Here is a 15,381-nt window from a genome sequence, read left to right as displayed (position 1 = left end):
CAACAGTTTGTCCATACTCTCTTCCCTGATCCTTAAGGCTGCAGAAGCTGATCAGATGGCTAGATCTGGATGGGACTAAAAACCCACAAAACAGACCACAGATTCAATAGGACACCAACAGCCAGAGAGCGTGCCAGAACAGTCTTAATGTAAAATATTATGTGATTAAAATATTCATAATTTTATAGTGGCTTGGCAGTAACCACATTCAAGAAGTAATTTTCAGAACTCAGAAAAATAAATGGCACAAATCCAGAAAAGTAAATGGTATGTGGTGATTTTTTTAAGTAGTCTTCTCTTAAATACTCTGAGTCTATATTTTTTATTTAGTAAATATTTTCTTATATATAGTATACATTGCTAAGGTAAACAAAAACCCTGCATCTGCCAAAAGAGGTCTGAAACAACATGCATTAGATAATGAGGACAAAATTACCTCCTTGGTATCACCAAGTTACTGCTTATTGATAAATGAGTTTATTTTCGGAAAGTAAAACTTTGTCCAGCATCCCTTCTGTCCTGAGTAAATTAAAAGAAACGTTACACAATTTTATTTGGAGTTTATAATTTCTCCTGTTGGGATTTTCCTCTCTCATGTTACTCAAGAGTATTTTGGGGCTGATTTTACCTCAGGTTCTAGGAGGAGAAGTGCAAAGATATATAATTATTTATGGCAAATTTCCTGTTAGTAGCACAGGATTGTGAGTGTTCTGGTATCTACCAGGTTTTCACAACCAAATCATTTTTGCCATTTTTTAAAAATTTACAAATTTACAATTTTCTAGAAGAAAACAGGACAGAAAAAAAAAAAACCTCATGAAATCCACAGAAGACAGACAATCCTAAACGCACCATTTCTAAAAATAAGTCATTTTAAAATAATTAAACCTCACTAGAGCCTCCAACACTAATTAAATTCATCTCATTAAAGAGAATAAGCAATTTCTAGAGATCCCTTTTGTTTAAAAAAATAATAATAAATTATACCTAGAATTGTTTATCAGTTAATTTAAGAATTACCCATTAAGAAAGCTATCTCTTGATAGGAAGGAAAAGTACAATGAAATAACCCACTAGAGTCTTTCAAAGACAACATTCACCTCTTCCCCCAGTGGTGGCAAACTCAAATCAAATTGCTTGTATCAAGTGTGACAACTGCCAGGCAGACACACCTCTTTAATCCCTTTAGTTCCTATAGGTGCTTTTCAGGAAGTGCTGTTCCCCATGGCAGACATGCCAGGTAAAACCTCTGGATGCCATACACCCTAGAGCCTAGCAAGGGCGGGGGGTGGCTAAGAGACGGGGTGGTACAGACAGCTGGTGAATCTGATACGACCTGTCGTTCCCCCACCGCCCACTGACCCCTCCCCAACCTGAGATTCAAAAGGCTTTCGTCACCCACTGTTTGGCGATAATCTAGGCATGGACGCTAGTGTAAACTGGTCTATTTCTCATAACCACTGTGGATGGACATGTGTCAGAGAGAAAAAGCCCGGTAATCCACTAACTCCACATCATCTACCGAATCAGAAGTAAACCTGCGGGCACTGGAGGAAACACAGCCTAACACGGTTCTTTCCACACTTGCTGTGTTATCAGCAGTCCGCGTTTAATCACCGGGTACACACAGCACTTTCACGCCAGCTGACGGCGTGGCCCCTGCCCCGGCAGCTAGCAGACCACTGCTGCAACAGATACGACCTTCTGAATGGCTTCAACTTTTCAACGTTGACTGCTGACACATGTGGTCATTCTTACCAAGAGCCAGAAAGTGAAAACATGACTTTACGAAACTAAATTTTGTCCAACTGATAAGGAACGGAAGACTATCTTTACAAACTCCCTGGGAGTCAGCAAGGGGAGGGGGCAGCAAGTGGGGGTGGGGGTTCAAAAAAGATAGAGACTCACTCCCTTATTGGCAGCAATGCAGCATTCAGCCAGCCGCAGCCAGAGGCGGGGGTTTGCGTGATAAACCTGAACCGCTTCAATCAGACACTCAAACGCAGCGAGCGGCCTTCCAATGTGAAGCAGCTGAATCCCACAGTTATAGAGCAACTCATACCTCTTGTTGGTTAGTAATGTACACATAGGTCTTCCTGAAAATTTTTTGCCTGATGATAAAAAGCAGATGAGAACAAATCATTACATTTACAATAGCAGCTCCGCTGAAAACCTTTCTTCACTAAGTACTCAACCAGTACCTTGTCTGACACCTAGGACCCCAATTCTCAATCTGAAGGTGTAAACACCTCCCACCACAATGATGATCTCCACCCCCGACCCAACACATATCCTCCAGAGGCATCTCAGTTGTCTGTGCTCAAGGAGCCAGAGATGTGTCTTCTCGTGTGCCAACTCCTCAGGCAACGATGTTCCAGGAAGGCAAAGACAGAGGTAGCACCCTCTCTCACTCCAATGAACCTTACACTACCTCTCTGAACTCTTAGCGCCTGTAAGTAGATGTCCCTCCTCTTCACTTTCAGTTCAGCGAGGCTTCCCTGGTGGTTCAGGTGCTAAAGACTCCCCCTACGGTGCGGGAGACCTGGGTTTGATCCCTGGCTTGGGAAGATCCTCTGGAGTGTGTGGCAAGCTACGCCGGTATTCTTGCCTGGAGAATCCCATGGACAGAGGAGCCTGGTGGGCTACAGTCCACGGGGTTGTAAAGAGTCGGACAAGACTGAGTGACTAAGCACAACACAGCCATTTGATCATCATGTATTTTCTTAACCAGAAGTATTCAGCTAATGTTAGGGTTTTAGGGAACTTTACTACGGAAACAAAAATTTACTATACCTACAATGACTAGTGTTCATTCACTTATTCTAATTTTCATTGTTGTAGCTGTTCAATCACTAAGTTGTGTCTGATTCTTTGTGACCCCATGGACTGCAGCATGCTAGGCTTCCCTGGCCTTCACTATCTCCTGGAGTTTGTTTAAATTCCTATCTATTGAGGCGGTGATGCTATCTAACTATCTCCCCCTCTGCCTCCCTCTTCTCCTTTCTTTCATAGGCCATAATAAAATGAGAGGAGGGATTCCCTGGCAGTCCAGTGGTTAGGACTTGACGCGTTCACTGTTGGGGCCCGTTTGATCCCTGGTCGAGGAACCAAGATCCCACAAGCCATGTGGTGTGGCCAAAAAAAAGGAGAGAGAGAGACTGTGTGTGATTTTTTGGATATATTTTTCATCAATTAAATAGTCTTTAAACTACACAATTGCCTGATTTTAAGGACTTCAGATCAAGGATCCACATACCAAGAATATAAAGGGATAAACTCCATAAATTTGCTTAAAGATTGTCAGGTGCTGCCAACCATATCACATATGACACCCCCTGAAGAAAAAAAAAAAGGCTAGAATAAAACTAGTTTAGGGATTTCCCTGGTGGTCTCGTGGCTAAGACCTCACGCTCCCAAGGTAGGAGGGTCTGGGTTTGATCCCTGGTCAGGGAACTAGATCCTGCATGCCTCAACTAAGAGATACCTCATGCGGCAATGAAGAAGATCCTGAGTGCTGCAAGTCAGACCTGGCGCAGCCAAAATGAATTAAAAAAAAAAAGCACAAACAAAAAAAACAAACTAGTTTGGCAGAGTTAAGAAATCTTAGGAAAATACTTTGCTTTATAAGATTACCACATGAGATTACTGATTTTTCAAATCCATGAAAAAGTGAATGTAATTTGAACTTCTTTATTATTCCTAACACCTTGCTACACAAAGTAGCAATATCTACTAAAAATCCAGAGTCAACTTCTGGGGTAGGATCATGTGTATGTAAGGACACATGACATGCATTTTAACCAGGTACTTGCTCCCTGAGATCACGCTTTCCTCGAGCAGTGAAACAGAAACTGCCGCCATCCGTGGGCTTACCTGGATCGGTGCTGGCTGTGCTGAGCTGGGCACAGACGTTGTCATTCTCTTGTAGAGCCTTCTTAAAGTAGAAAATCCCCAAATTGTGCTTGCTCATGGCAAAGTGGATACAACCAAGATTATTCCAGAACATGCACCGCAAGCATTCACCTGAGAAAAACAACAAATTTGCCCACAAGCTAATTTTACTGTTGATACACATCCTACAAGAATCAGGCTTTTGGGGCTTGAGTTAATTCTCTATTCAATGCCACTCAGACACTAGAGAACAGTTTACAAGGCATTCAAAATTTAGGAAAACATCTGAAAATTCTGTAAACTCCGTTCTCTTAGAATCTCTTATTAAAGGTGATAAATAAATCCAGCATATTGATTTTTTTTTTTCAGCATACTGATTTTGTTAGCCTTTTTATCTTTTTCTGATTTCATTTTTAATAACCACAGGCAAATGATACAAAAATGCAGAAGACAAGAAGTATTTATTAGTAACATAGTAAGTACAAATTGCATCCACACAACAGTTCTGGGAGGAAAGAAGCAAGTTACAGAAGCGATAGAAGTATATTAAAGAACATGCAAATAGAACGTGTAAAATCCTGCTTTGTTTTGTTCAACTCTGTCTCCACTCTTCTTTCCATTCACACTCCTTTAACTATGATGATGGCTGAGCATCTATCTTCCCGTGTGAGTTGGGCATTTGTATTTCTTATCCTGTACACTTGCCTCTTCCTAGTTCTTAACCCATGTAAAAGATCTGGTTACAGATGTTTTCCTATTGGTTACCTGCTAGTGTGTACATTATAGAAACCTTCTGTCCCATGTGTTTCAATTATTCCCCCCCACTGCCAGCTTGTCATCTGTCTTGTGACTTGGTTAGAGTGTGTGTATGTGTATGCTTATGTTTTTAATTATAAAAAGTTTTACATTTTTATGTGGTCAAACTTAGTCATCTTTTCTAAACTGTATGGTTCTGAGATTTTGGATAATGTTTAATCAAGGCTTCTTCACCACAAAAATAAGATAGTCATCCAAGTTTTCTTTTGTTGTCTTTATGATTTTATTTTTACTTTTTAATCCTGCATGTGTCTGGATTTTATTTTGGTGTAATGAAAGCAATCCAAGCTTTAGTTTTCTTTCTTTTTTTTTTTTTAGTTTTCTTTTTCTAAATGGTTTCCCAAACATTCCTAAACAATTTGCTGACAGTCTGTCTTTTCCTCAATGATATAAAACACCAAACTAGATTGATAAAATTAATAATCAGAATATTCATTCAATGCTTAATGCTAAAAATGAAAGGCTGGCTTCATTTTGCTTTAAATTTAACTTATTTTTAATTTAAATTTAATTTTATCTTAAAATTAAGCAGTGATAATATTTAAGAAAGAAAAAAATCTAGGCTGAAGAATAAAAGAGTAAGAAATATGTTTTAAAGGAGGTTGTTTCTTGTGGGTGGCATTATGAACAATTTCAGAAAAACTATTCCCAAATCTTCTCTAACAGGCCTACTTTATCAGCAGCAAACACTGAATTTTATACATGGCAAGCAAATGAAAGATTTTAAAATAAATATGATGAAAAATATCAATACATAAAGTATACAACTATATATAAAATCCTTCCTATTAGATTATAAGTGTTGACTAGTCAACTACATGTCTGGCTCCATTTTAAAGACTGATAATATCAATTCTGAAATCAGCGTCAAGACAATCCTAGGTAAAATTTCTGCAATGTGTATTATCTTTTTAGTCTGAAAGACCATTTCAGTTTGGGTGTTAGAGGGTCTCTGAGGGGAAATTATGACAATAAAAACATGAAAAATAAAAATTTAGCAGAATTAGACATGGGTACTCAGAATAAGGAGAATACTTGAGAGAATTATAATGGAAAACACTGCCTTTTTCTGTCCTTTATGACTCCACTGGACCAAAGGGGTGAATGGGGAAGGTCTGAGTGTGTTTACATGTGTGTTTTGTACACTGGTCTAAACAGAATCTCAGATGAAACAAATATTTATTTATCTTTTGCATTCTGAACTTAGTCCAAAATATCTTCACTAGTTTAACCTCATTTCTTGAATAAACCGATTTTCTTCCTCCTTCTCCATAAAACAGCAATGACACGAACTTAAATGAGAGCTGCAAATTTTACCTTTCATTTTACTATTAATATTAAACAATTTGTTAAGGCTTTCTAAATAGAGGAAAGAATAGATAGCAGTAAGTAAATTCCTAATTTATAAAAATATTTTCAATATAATGGTCTAAAAAATATTTCATAATATCACTGCTTTTATGGGAGAGAAGGGAAAAAGTAAAATCACTGTCATCTCATTTCCTTAAAAGGTCTCTCATTTCCCAAAGCAAAAGCCCAAAGTCCTTATGCCTTGGACACAATCTCTAAGCTGGTATTAAAACCAAAACGACCGAAAGAGTATCTGAGGTGAAAGACATGTAGGAGAAGAAGTGAGGCATCTCTTAAAATGGAAACAAGTAATAAAAGAAAATTCTTAAAAAAAAAAAAAGAAGAAGCAGAAAATTCTAGGAATTTTCTGCAGCAGAAATAAAAAATATTTTCATTCAAAAAATGAGCAAAAGTCACTCTGAATAGCAGCCTAGGAAAAACAAAAAGCAACAAGGCGTAGAAGAGTCAGGAAGAAAACACCAAAATTTCACAATTTTCTTTTACCTGTTTTCATGAATCCTGGATGCTCAGCAATGTTTGAACTATTCAACAGTTTCACAGCTTTTCGATAATTGCCTCTTAAGTACTCAAAATTGCTCTTAAGAAACAGGGAAGGTGCAGACTGTAAAGAAAACACAAGTTTCTTACAGTTTGTTTTCAGACACCTAATGCGAAATCATAATCACACCACTGCACTAGAACGTGGTCAAGGGCATAACCGAACCACGTTAAGTCAAGGTCGTGAAAACTATGGTCTCTGACTTTCCTGTTGCTTTCACAATCTGAAGCAATGAGACCTGGCAGGCAGCACTTTACAAACTGAATCATTAAATGTCTACCTAAAAAAACACATACAACATGTATGAATAAGAATATAGTCTGCAACATATCCTTTGCAGACAGCAATGACTGTCTTCATCTATTATACTATTAACTGAAAGCCAATTTAACAGAACTAGGTCCTTCATCTTAATGATTATTATAGACTGGTGATCTCCCTTATCTTCTAGGACACAAATACACGTTCATTGGAACCCAAAATACAAATAATTAAATGCTTTTCCAAGTAGGGGGGAAAAGGTGTCATTTTATGAATGGAAAAATTTCCTAACAGAATGCCTGTTTTCAACGGCGATTATTTCAACAATACAATAATTGTGTTTTGGATCACAGACCAGCTTTTGCTTCTCCTGAAATTCGCTCCTGAAGTTTTCCCTGATTGTGGGTATGACTAACAATGATTTACTTTCCTGTTCATCTCTCCCCTCTGATGATGGCACCCTTAAAGAAAGGGATTCATGTCTTTTCTCCCCGAAAAGACTTGATAATAGCCTCAAGTCTACCCCTCAGGTCTCGGCTACAATGTTCTCTGAAATCCCTTGAAACTGACCCAGTGGCTAATTTGGATCCTGCCTGAGATTTCTAGAGTCAATTTTCCTGAACTTTTCCTACTATAAACTGTACCTCTTTATGACTTCACACTTTAAATTTACAGTTTTCCTAAAAGTATCTGTCTCTTTACTGTCTTAAGGCTACTTACCAGTGCAGGGTTGGGGTGGAGGGAAAGGAAGGGGTATTTTTAACTCAAATACTCTTAGCACCAATCAAACTGAAGGTAATGTCGAGCCAAAGATCATTTGGAAGGGGCAGGTTTGGGCAACAACCAAATTATTTACCTTTAATAAATGTGTTGAGTATAGTCTAAAAAAAATACTACAGTATCTAATAACAGTAAATGTTTAAGTTAATTGTGATAAATTGCTCACAGAATTCTGGACAGCAGTATACTAAGGGGGAAATGTTTGTTACAGTTTTAAGTGAGAAAAACACTGTAATAAATTATACACACCGAATGATCAGTAGTTCACAATTCAATATAAAGGCTTTTATCTGGCAATATCCATCCACTACAATGAACGTAAGTTACTTAAAACTGACAAATAACTATGGTGAAAATAAGAAAATTTGGGACATAAAAGCTACCAATTGAAAAAAAAAAGTCAAGAAACTTACATTCCCAGCTGTATTCATGACAGACTTGATTTCCCTTTTGCATGCCTTTAGGGACTTCATTTGGATATATGCTCTTACTTTATACTGTCAAAGGAAAAACACTAGTATGTAGGAACTGTGGTGAATTTACACATGCTGAAGAAATTTTACTTTCTTTTTTTTTTTTTTCATGTATTTTTATTAGTTGCAGGCTAATTACTTTACAATATTGTAGTAGTTTTTGCCATACATTGACATGGAAGTTTTACTTTCTAGTTAAGAAAATTAAACCTAAACCCAATCTATTCACAACACAGTTATAACAGGTACTTGTGAAAGTGGGTTTAAAAAAATTTTTTTAAATTATCTTAATCTATTTTTACTGTACTCTTGGAATATACATTTTTTTAAAAAAATTTCTCTCTTGGAATACACTTTTAAAAACTAAAATATGGTTGAATGAAATTTATATCTAAGTTCCAAGCAAAAATCCTACCAATCCTTAAACTGTATATGGCTAACTAACAATGAATTTTCAAATTCTACAAACTGATTTTTATCATCCAATACGTTCCTGGGCCATTTCTCTCAATTTTCTATAGAGAATTAAACGAAATAATATTACATTATCACCTTAAGCAAAATATACTTAGATAACTGTGGTTCTAAACTTTATTACTTCAAAATGAATTAACATACACGTCTTTGATTACTTATTGTTTTCAGTGATCACATCCTTCAGCATTCATAACTACAAGTAAATACATGTCACGTGTAACTTCTCTGAAACTTTACGCTACCTGATGTATCTTTGACTTCGCAGCTTCTATTAGCGCTCCACCTTCAGCTTTATGATTAGATCCGTCTTTGTTGGTATTATTACCGGTCTGTGGGGTGGTAAAACAAAGTTAACCAAGATTAAATATTTTTGACCATAACTGAAATCACTGACTTACAAGTGAGCTAATCTGAATCACCTAGAGAACATTTTCAAGATTCTGAATCCCAGGTCCCATTTGGGTGCGTGACAGGAAACTCTTAAGAAGCTCACAGTTGAGTATAATGATGGGCTAGGTTTAAAAAGCATGGATATTACTTGGGCAAAACTGATTATCTTCCTAAAACACAGAACAGAGCATGTCATTCCCTCTTTAAAAACTTTCTCTGTGGGCTTCCCTCTGTGGGCGGTTCAGTGGTGAAGAATCTGCCTTGCAATGCAAGGGACGCCAGTTTGATCCCTGGTCTGGGAAGATCCCACATGCCTTGGAGCAACTAAGCCTGCCCACCCCAACTACTGAGCCTGCGTGCTGCAACTACTGAAGCCAACTCCCCACAACTACACAAAGCCTGCACACAGCAATGGAGGCCCACCACAGTCTAAAAATAACATAAAGAAATCTTCTGTAAAAAAAAAAAAAGAAAAAACTTTCTTTGGGACTTCCTGGTGGGCTAAGAATTTGCCTTGCAATGCAAGGGATACCAGTTCGATCCAGAGTCTGGGAAGATCCCTCATGCTGTGGGACAACTAAACCCATGCCCCACAAATACTAAAGCCTGTGCTCTGCAACAAGAGAAGCCACCAGTGAGAAGTCCAAGCACTGAAACTAGAGAAAGCCTGTACACGGCAACTAAGAGCCAGTGCAGCCAAAAAACAAAAAGTAATGGCAAGGCTATCATCAAAAAAAAAAAAAAGAAAGCAGACCAGTGGTTACCAGAGGCTGAGGGAAGGAGGGAATGGGGATGACCGCTAACAGGTACAGAGTTTCTTTCTGGAGCGATGACAATGTTCTGGAATTCAGATAGTGGTAATGGTTGCACAATTATGTGAGTATACTAAAACCCACTGACCTGTACTCTTTAAAAGGATAAATTCTGTGTACGTGAATTATGTTTCAATAAACCTATTAACATAATACTTAGTAACCACAAATACTAAACATACTTTACATTTTAGTCTGATCACCTCAGAACACTCACCTCATTCTTTCCATTTTTGTTATTGTTTCCCTGTGAAATCATTTTTTCCAGAACAGCAAGAAGATGTAAAGCTTTCTCAGCTTGGTAGGTTAATATATACAGGTCTACGAGCAAAAAACACACTGCTTGGGCAAATTTTTCTTCTGGGGGTAAAAAAAGAAAAAAAACAAGAAAAGTCACAATCCAAAATAATATTTCAGACCATTTCCCCCACGGAAAACTCTAAAAAGCGAAGCCTGAGTCTTTTACTTAAAGGAGTGTTCATCCCCTAAAGTCATGTGTGGAAGCCAAGTGCAGTATCAACTATGTCATCCCATTAGGCTTCTCAAGACCTCACATATCAGGGATTCTAGTGCCTGAAATTCCTTTGATGAAGTATCTACCAAATATCAGCCCTTATAATGAGGAGTATTATGTTAGGTAGAAGGAAACCCTAATTCCAGAGCCTGGTTACTTAACAGATGCACAGCCTCTGCACATCACAGAACTATTTAAACTCAGCTGACTGACCTGAAAAGAGGAGGGAATACTTCACGTGCCTGATGGCAGGGGTGGACTAGGTGATCTTGTTCCTTCTAACCCTAAAAAGGTCTGTGACTCTAGGAAAACAGACCTCCTTTCTAGGCACTGAGATAGAGGAAATAAACAAGGTGATGAGAGATACAAAAGGAACAAGGTGTAGACTGGAGTATGCCAGAAGTTGAAACGGCCAATAGGAAAATGTAAGGACAAAAATTCCAAGGAAGAAGAACCAGTGAAGAAAGGAGGGATAAGCTGGTATATGACAGGACACCATTCTCCTTTCCTTTCTGAAGAGAAGATAAATGGCAACGGTCTAAACGAAGGCAGCCAGAGAGAGGCACGGGCATAGGGAACAAATATATGGACGCCGAGGGGAAAACAGCAGGATGGAATGAGCTGGGAGCCTGGGACTGACACGCATACAGTACTATGCCTAAAACAGAGAACCATGAGAAGCCAGTGTGCGGCCCAGGGAACTCTATCAGGGCTCTGTGGGGACCTAGATGGGGGGCAATGCGAAAACGAGGGGATGCATGTACAGCTGATCCACTCTGCTGTACCGCAGAAACCAACACACTGAAAAGCAACTAGTTGTACTCCAACAAAAATTTATTAAAGGCCAAAAAAAAGGCTGCTAAGGTCAAGAACTGAACATTTCAGGGGCAGCCCCTGGTGGTCAGGGGTTAGGACGCCATGCTTCCAGTGAAGGGGTCTGGGTGTGATCCTGGGCCTGACAAGCCTTCCTGATGCCAGGCTTGCGCCTACACAGCGGCCACGGTGGAATCCACTTAAGACTAAGTGATGCATTGACGTGCCAAGGTCACAGGTCTAGAAGGGCTACCCACCTCAGCTGAGAACCCGCCAGTCCTCACCCAGGCCACAGTGCCGCATCTGTGCTGCTCCCCCGGGCCCCCGCGACACTGTCTTCTCACTCCCCGGAACCACCATCCCCGCAGGGCCTCTGCATACACTACAACCTCTGGCTCTGATGCTTCCCCGCCAATTGCTAAGGCTTACCTCTCCTCTTCACTCGAGCCACTTTGCAAATACTGTCTTATTCCAGGCCTTCCTCAATTACCTTATCGAAAAACGACATTCCCAGTCAATCCTCCTACCCCATTTTAGCCTTTCTTCCCAGGATTTAACTACCTCACAATACATATTTGTTGTATTGCTCTCTCTGCCATTAGAAGATAAGCTTAATGAAAGTGAAGACTTGACTGCATTCACTATTATCTTCCGACTCCAAAACAGCATCTGCTCAATAAACTTATGTTATATGAAGAGTCAAGTAATAAAGTTAAAAAAATTTTTTACAGACGGAAAGTGGATCTGAATACGGAGTTGGTGTTTGTTGTTCAGCTGCTAAGTTGTGTTTGACTCTTTGCGACCCCATGGCCTGCAGCACGCCAGGCTCTCCTGTCCTTCGCCCTCTCCTGGAGCTTGCCCAAACTCATGTCCATTGAGTTGGTGATGCCGTCCAACCATCTTAGCTTGTGTCATCCCCTTCTGCTATTCTGTGCTCACAGTACAGCACACAGTACAGACGACAACGGTTTCGGAAATTCTAAAAACCAGCTTCAGAGAGAAAACACATCCATGCCATCCCAGAAGTAGAACTGTGATTTGCAGCTTTACAGGGCAAATATCTGGTCCCTGGCCACACGGTCTTTCACCACTCATGCCTTGTCTGCCAGGCACAGTGTCCTCGGGGTTGAGGGGCGGCAGAGAGCCTGGAAAAGGCCTCCCCGGAGCCACGGTGAGAGCTGTCCAGCCAGCCGTTGGCACGGGGACCTGGCATCTTCCCAAAGCAGCATCTGTCCTACCGTGACCGTAACAGCAGTCACGGACTTATAAATCCAGAATAGACACTAGTGTTTTGAATTTAAAAGAAAGACCCCGTGGAGAACAAGACACCTCAAATCTGCTTGCTCGCAGGCTAGAAGCCAAGCGCCCTCTCTACACATTTCTTAGGTCCAGCTTTGCTGGTGCTTTATTCACTCCCTCTTCTTTCCGTATCCTTACTTTACTTTTAATTTTTATCGGAGTATAGCTGCTTTCCAATGTCATGTCAGTTTCTGCTGTATAGTAAAGTGAATCAGCTACACTTAAACATATACCCCTGTTTTTTGGATTTCTGTTCCATTCAGGCCACCACAGAGCAGTGGTCCTTACTTTTCTCAGCATTCTTATGTGAGGTTGGTAACTGTAAGCTAGTTAACCAAAGGCTAATTGTATCCTGTAGGATCTACTCTATGATCACCTACAAGAATTTCAATTAGGCAATATATGAAATAAAATACTACCCTGTCCTCCTCACTTCCAAAACACTCCCTCCTTAATACAGCAGTCAAGAAAGAAAGGATCAGGTACGCTAAGGCAGTGTTTAAAGAGTAAAGAAAAAAAAAGAACAAAGAAAAAAAAAATCAGTGAATCTTTCCAATCAGGAACAGCATTTTCAACAGTTATCTTCAAAAACTGGGGTGGGGTGGGGGTAACAGCAGGATGTTCAAGAAAAACCTAGATTCATCTAAAAGTGATAGAATTATTTTTTCTAACCATTAAGATAATCCGACACTGCTTTTTCTTTCTTTAAACACTCATAAAGGATTCTCATTTAGGTTATCTAGACACAAGTATCACAGACCTTTGCAAGTATGAGGAGATAGGCAAATTTCTTGACAGATGACATACCGAAAGGTTCTATGAACTGATAAAGTTTTTCACCAACGGATATGGCCTCTGTATACTGCCGCAGATGATACAGGATGACTGCTTGATTGTAATACAACATGCTGTTTTCAACATCATCCAACCCATCCATTTCTTCAACAGCCGAGTGTACCTATGAAACAATCAAAGGAGATTATGTTCTAACAGTAAGAAAATAAAGAGTAAAGGTGCAAGAAGCTGATGAATAAGCAGGAACACAGGCCAACATTTTTAATCTAAAATCTCCCTCACTGTCAACAGGACCTATAGGTTTTGTTGTAAATTTCTGGCTGTGCGGGGTCTTCACCGCTGCGCACAGACATTCTCCAGTTGCAGAGAGCGGGGCTTACTGCCCAGTTACGGAGCGGGCGCTTCTCATCGTGGAGCACGGGCTCTAGGGGCGCAAGTTCTAGTAGCTGGATCCCTGGTCGATCCTTGGGTCAGGAAGATCCCCTCGAGGGGCAAACGGCAACCTGTTCCTGTATTCTTCCCTGGAAAAATCCCATGGACAGAGGAGCCTGGTGGGCTACAGTCCGTGGGGTCTCAAAGAGTGGGACATGACTGAGTGGGCTCGCACACACACTCCAGCATGGTGGTACTCATGAATTTAGCACGGGGGCTCAAAAGCCAAACAGAACTGGGTTCACGTGGCTCTTATTACGTAAAGCTTTGTGTCTTTGGACAATACACAAGTCATTTGGACCTTAGCGTTCAAGTCTACAAAAGGAGAAAAAAAAATGTACTAGCTACTTCATCGGGCTGCTGGGAGGAATAAGTGAGCTGTCCGACAGAAGTTCTTAGTTACATAAGGTCTCACCGTGCGGTGAGCACTGAAGGTCTGCCACCAGCCCCCTTCAATATCAAAGGTCTAACCGTGTGATGCTATCATGACCAGACCAATGACCAGGGCAAGTCCCAAACCATATATAAATTATAGCTTCTATCTGAACAATTAATCATTTCCTGACCCAAAATGCTAAAACAATTTAACATTATTATTATTAATTAAATCTTTCAGTTATAAGTAAGATTATATCTCAGCAACACATCTTACCTACATTCTTGTAGGTAATCAGAGTAGATCCTATAGAATACAATTAGCCTTTTGTTAACTAGCTTACAGTTACCAGCTTCAAAGAAGAATGATAAGAAATGCTGAGAAATATTTTTCATATATTTCTATTTTATTTTTTTCCCATTTATTTTTATTAGTTGGAGGCTAATTACTTTACAATATTGTAGTGGTTTTTGTCATACATTGACATGAATCAGCCATGGATTTACATGTGTTCCCCATCCCGATCCCCCCTCCTGCCTCCCTCCCCATCCCATCCCTCTGGGTCTTGCCAGTGCACCAGGCCCAAGCACTTGTCTCATGCATCCAGCCTGGGCTGGTGATCTGTTTCACCCTTGATAGTATACTTGTTTCAATGCTATTCTCTCAGAAGATCCCACCCTCGCCTTCTCCCACAGAGTCCAAAAGTCTGTTCTGTACATCTGTGTCTCTTTTTCTGTTTTGCATATAGGGTTATCGTTACCATCTTTTTAAATTCCATATATATGCATTAGTATACTGTATTGGTCTTTATCTTTCTGGCTTACTTCACTCTGTATAATGGGCTCCAGTTTCATCCATCTCATTAGAACTGATTCAAATGAATTCTTTTTAATGGCTGAGTAATATTCCATAGTGTATATGTACCACAGCTTCCTTATCCATTCGTCTGCTGATGGGCATCTAGGTTGCTTCCATGTCCTGGCTATTATAAATGGTGCTGCGATGAACATTGGGGTGCACGTGTCTCTTTCAGATCTGGTTTCCTCGGTGTGTATGCCCAGAAGTGGGATTGCTGGGTCATATGGCAATATATTTCTATTTTAATTCTTTCTCAAAACTCCAAAGCTCAGTCAGATTTTGTATATTTGCTTATTCTATTCAAGTTTGAAACCCAACAGAAAGTAAAATCACATACCATACCTTCATTTCCTAGAAAATGAATTGTATACAAATAAAACTAATACAAATGCTGCAAATATATTAGAAATTGTGCTATTAATATCAAATAAAAAGTCACATTAATTTTACTTAACTAATTTTATTTCATAATTTAGAGAGCACCA

At 39.6% G+C, this 15,381-nt stretch overlaps 1 protein-coding gene across 2 annotated transcripts in view; it reads right to left on the bottom strand.

Moving 5' to 3' along the window:
* The window catches only part of CNOT10 (CCR4-NOT transcription complex subunit 10), a 60,775-nt gene that overhangs the window by 26,780 nt on the left and 18,614 nt on the right, over nt 1-15,381 (bottom strand). For both annotated transcript variants that reach the window (XM_061127681.1, XM_061127680.1), the window contains exons 4-10: nt 13,243-13,393; nt 10,027-10,169; nt 8,850-8,936; nt 8,071-8,154; nt 6,562-6,679; nt 3,874-4,023; nt 1,909-2,111 (exon numbers count right to left, since the gene is read on the bottom strand). In XM_061127681.1, the coding sequence (XP_060983664.1) occupies nt 1,909-2,111; nt 3,874-4,023; nt 6,562-6,679; nt 8,071-8,154; nt 8,850-8,936; nt 10,027-10,169; nt 13,243-13,393 (936 nt within the window). The remainder of the gene's footprint in view (nt 1-1,908; nt 2,112-3,873; nt 4,024-6,561; nt 6,680-8,070; nt 8,155-8,849; nt 8,937-10,026; nt 10,170-13,242; nt 13,394-15,381) is intronic.

The sequence above is a fragment of the Dama dama genome, chromosome 24 (assembly GCF_033118175.1).
Source record: "Dama dama isolate Ldn47 chromosome 24, ASM3311817v1, whole genome shotgun sequence".
NCBI classification, from domain to species: Eukaryota; Metazoa; Chordata; class Mammalia; order Artiodactyla; family Cervidae; genus Dama; species Dama dama.
Note: the sequence above shows the minus strand (reverse complement) of the source record. Positions and strands in the feature narration are given on the sequence as shown.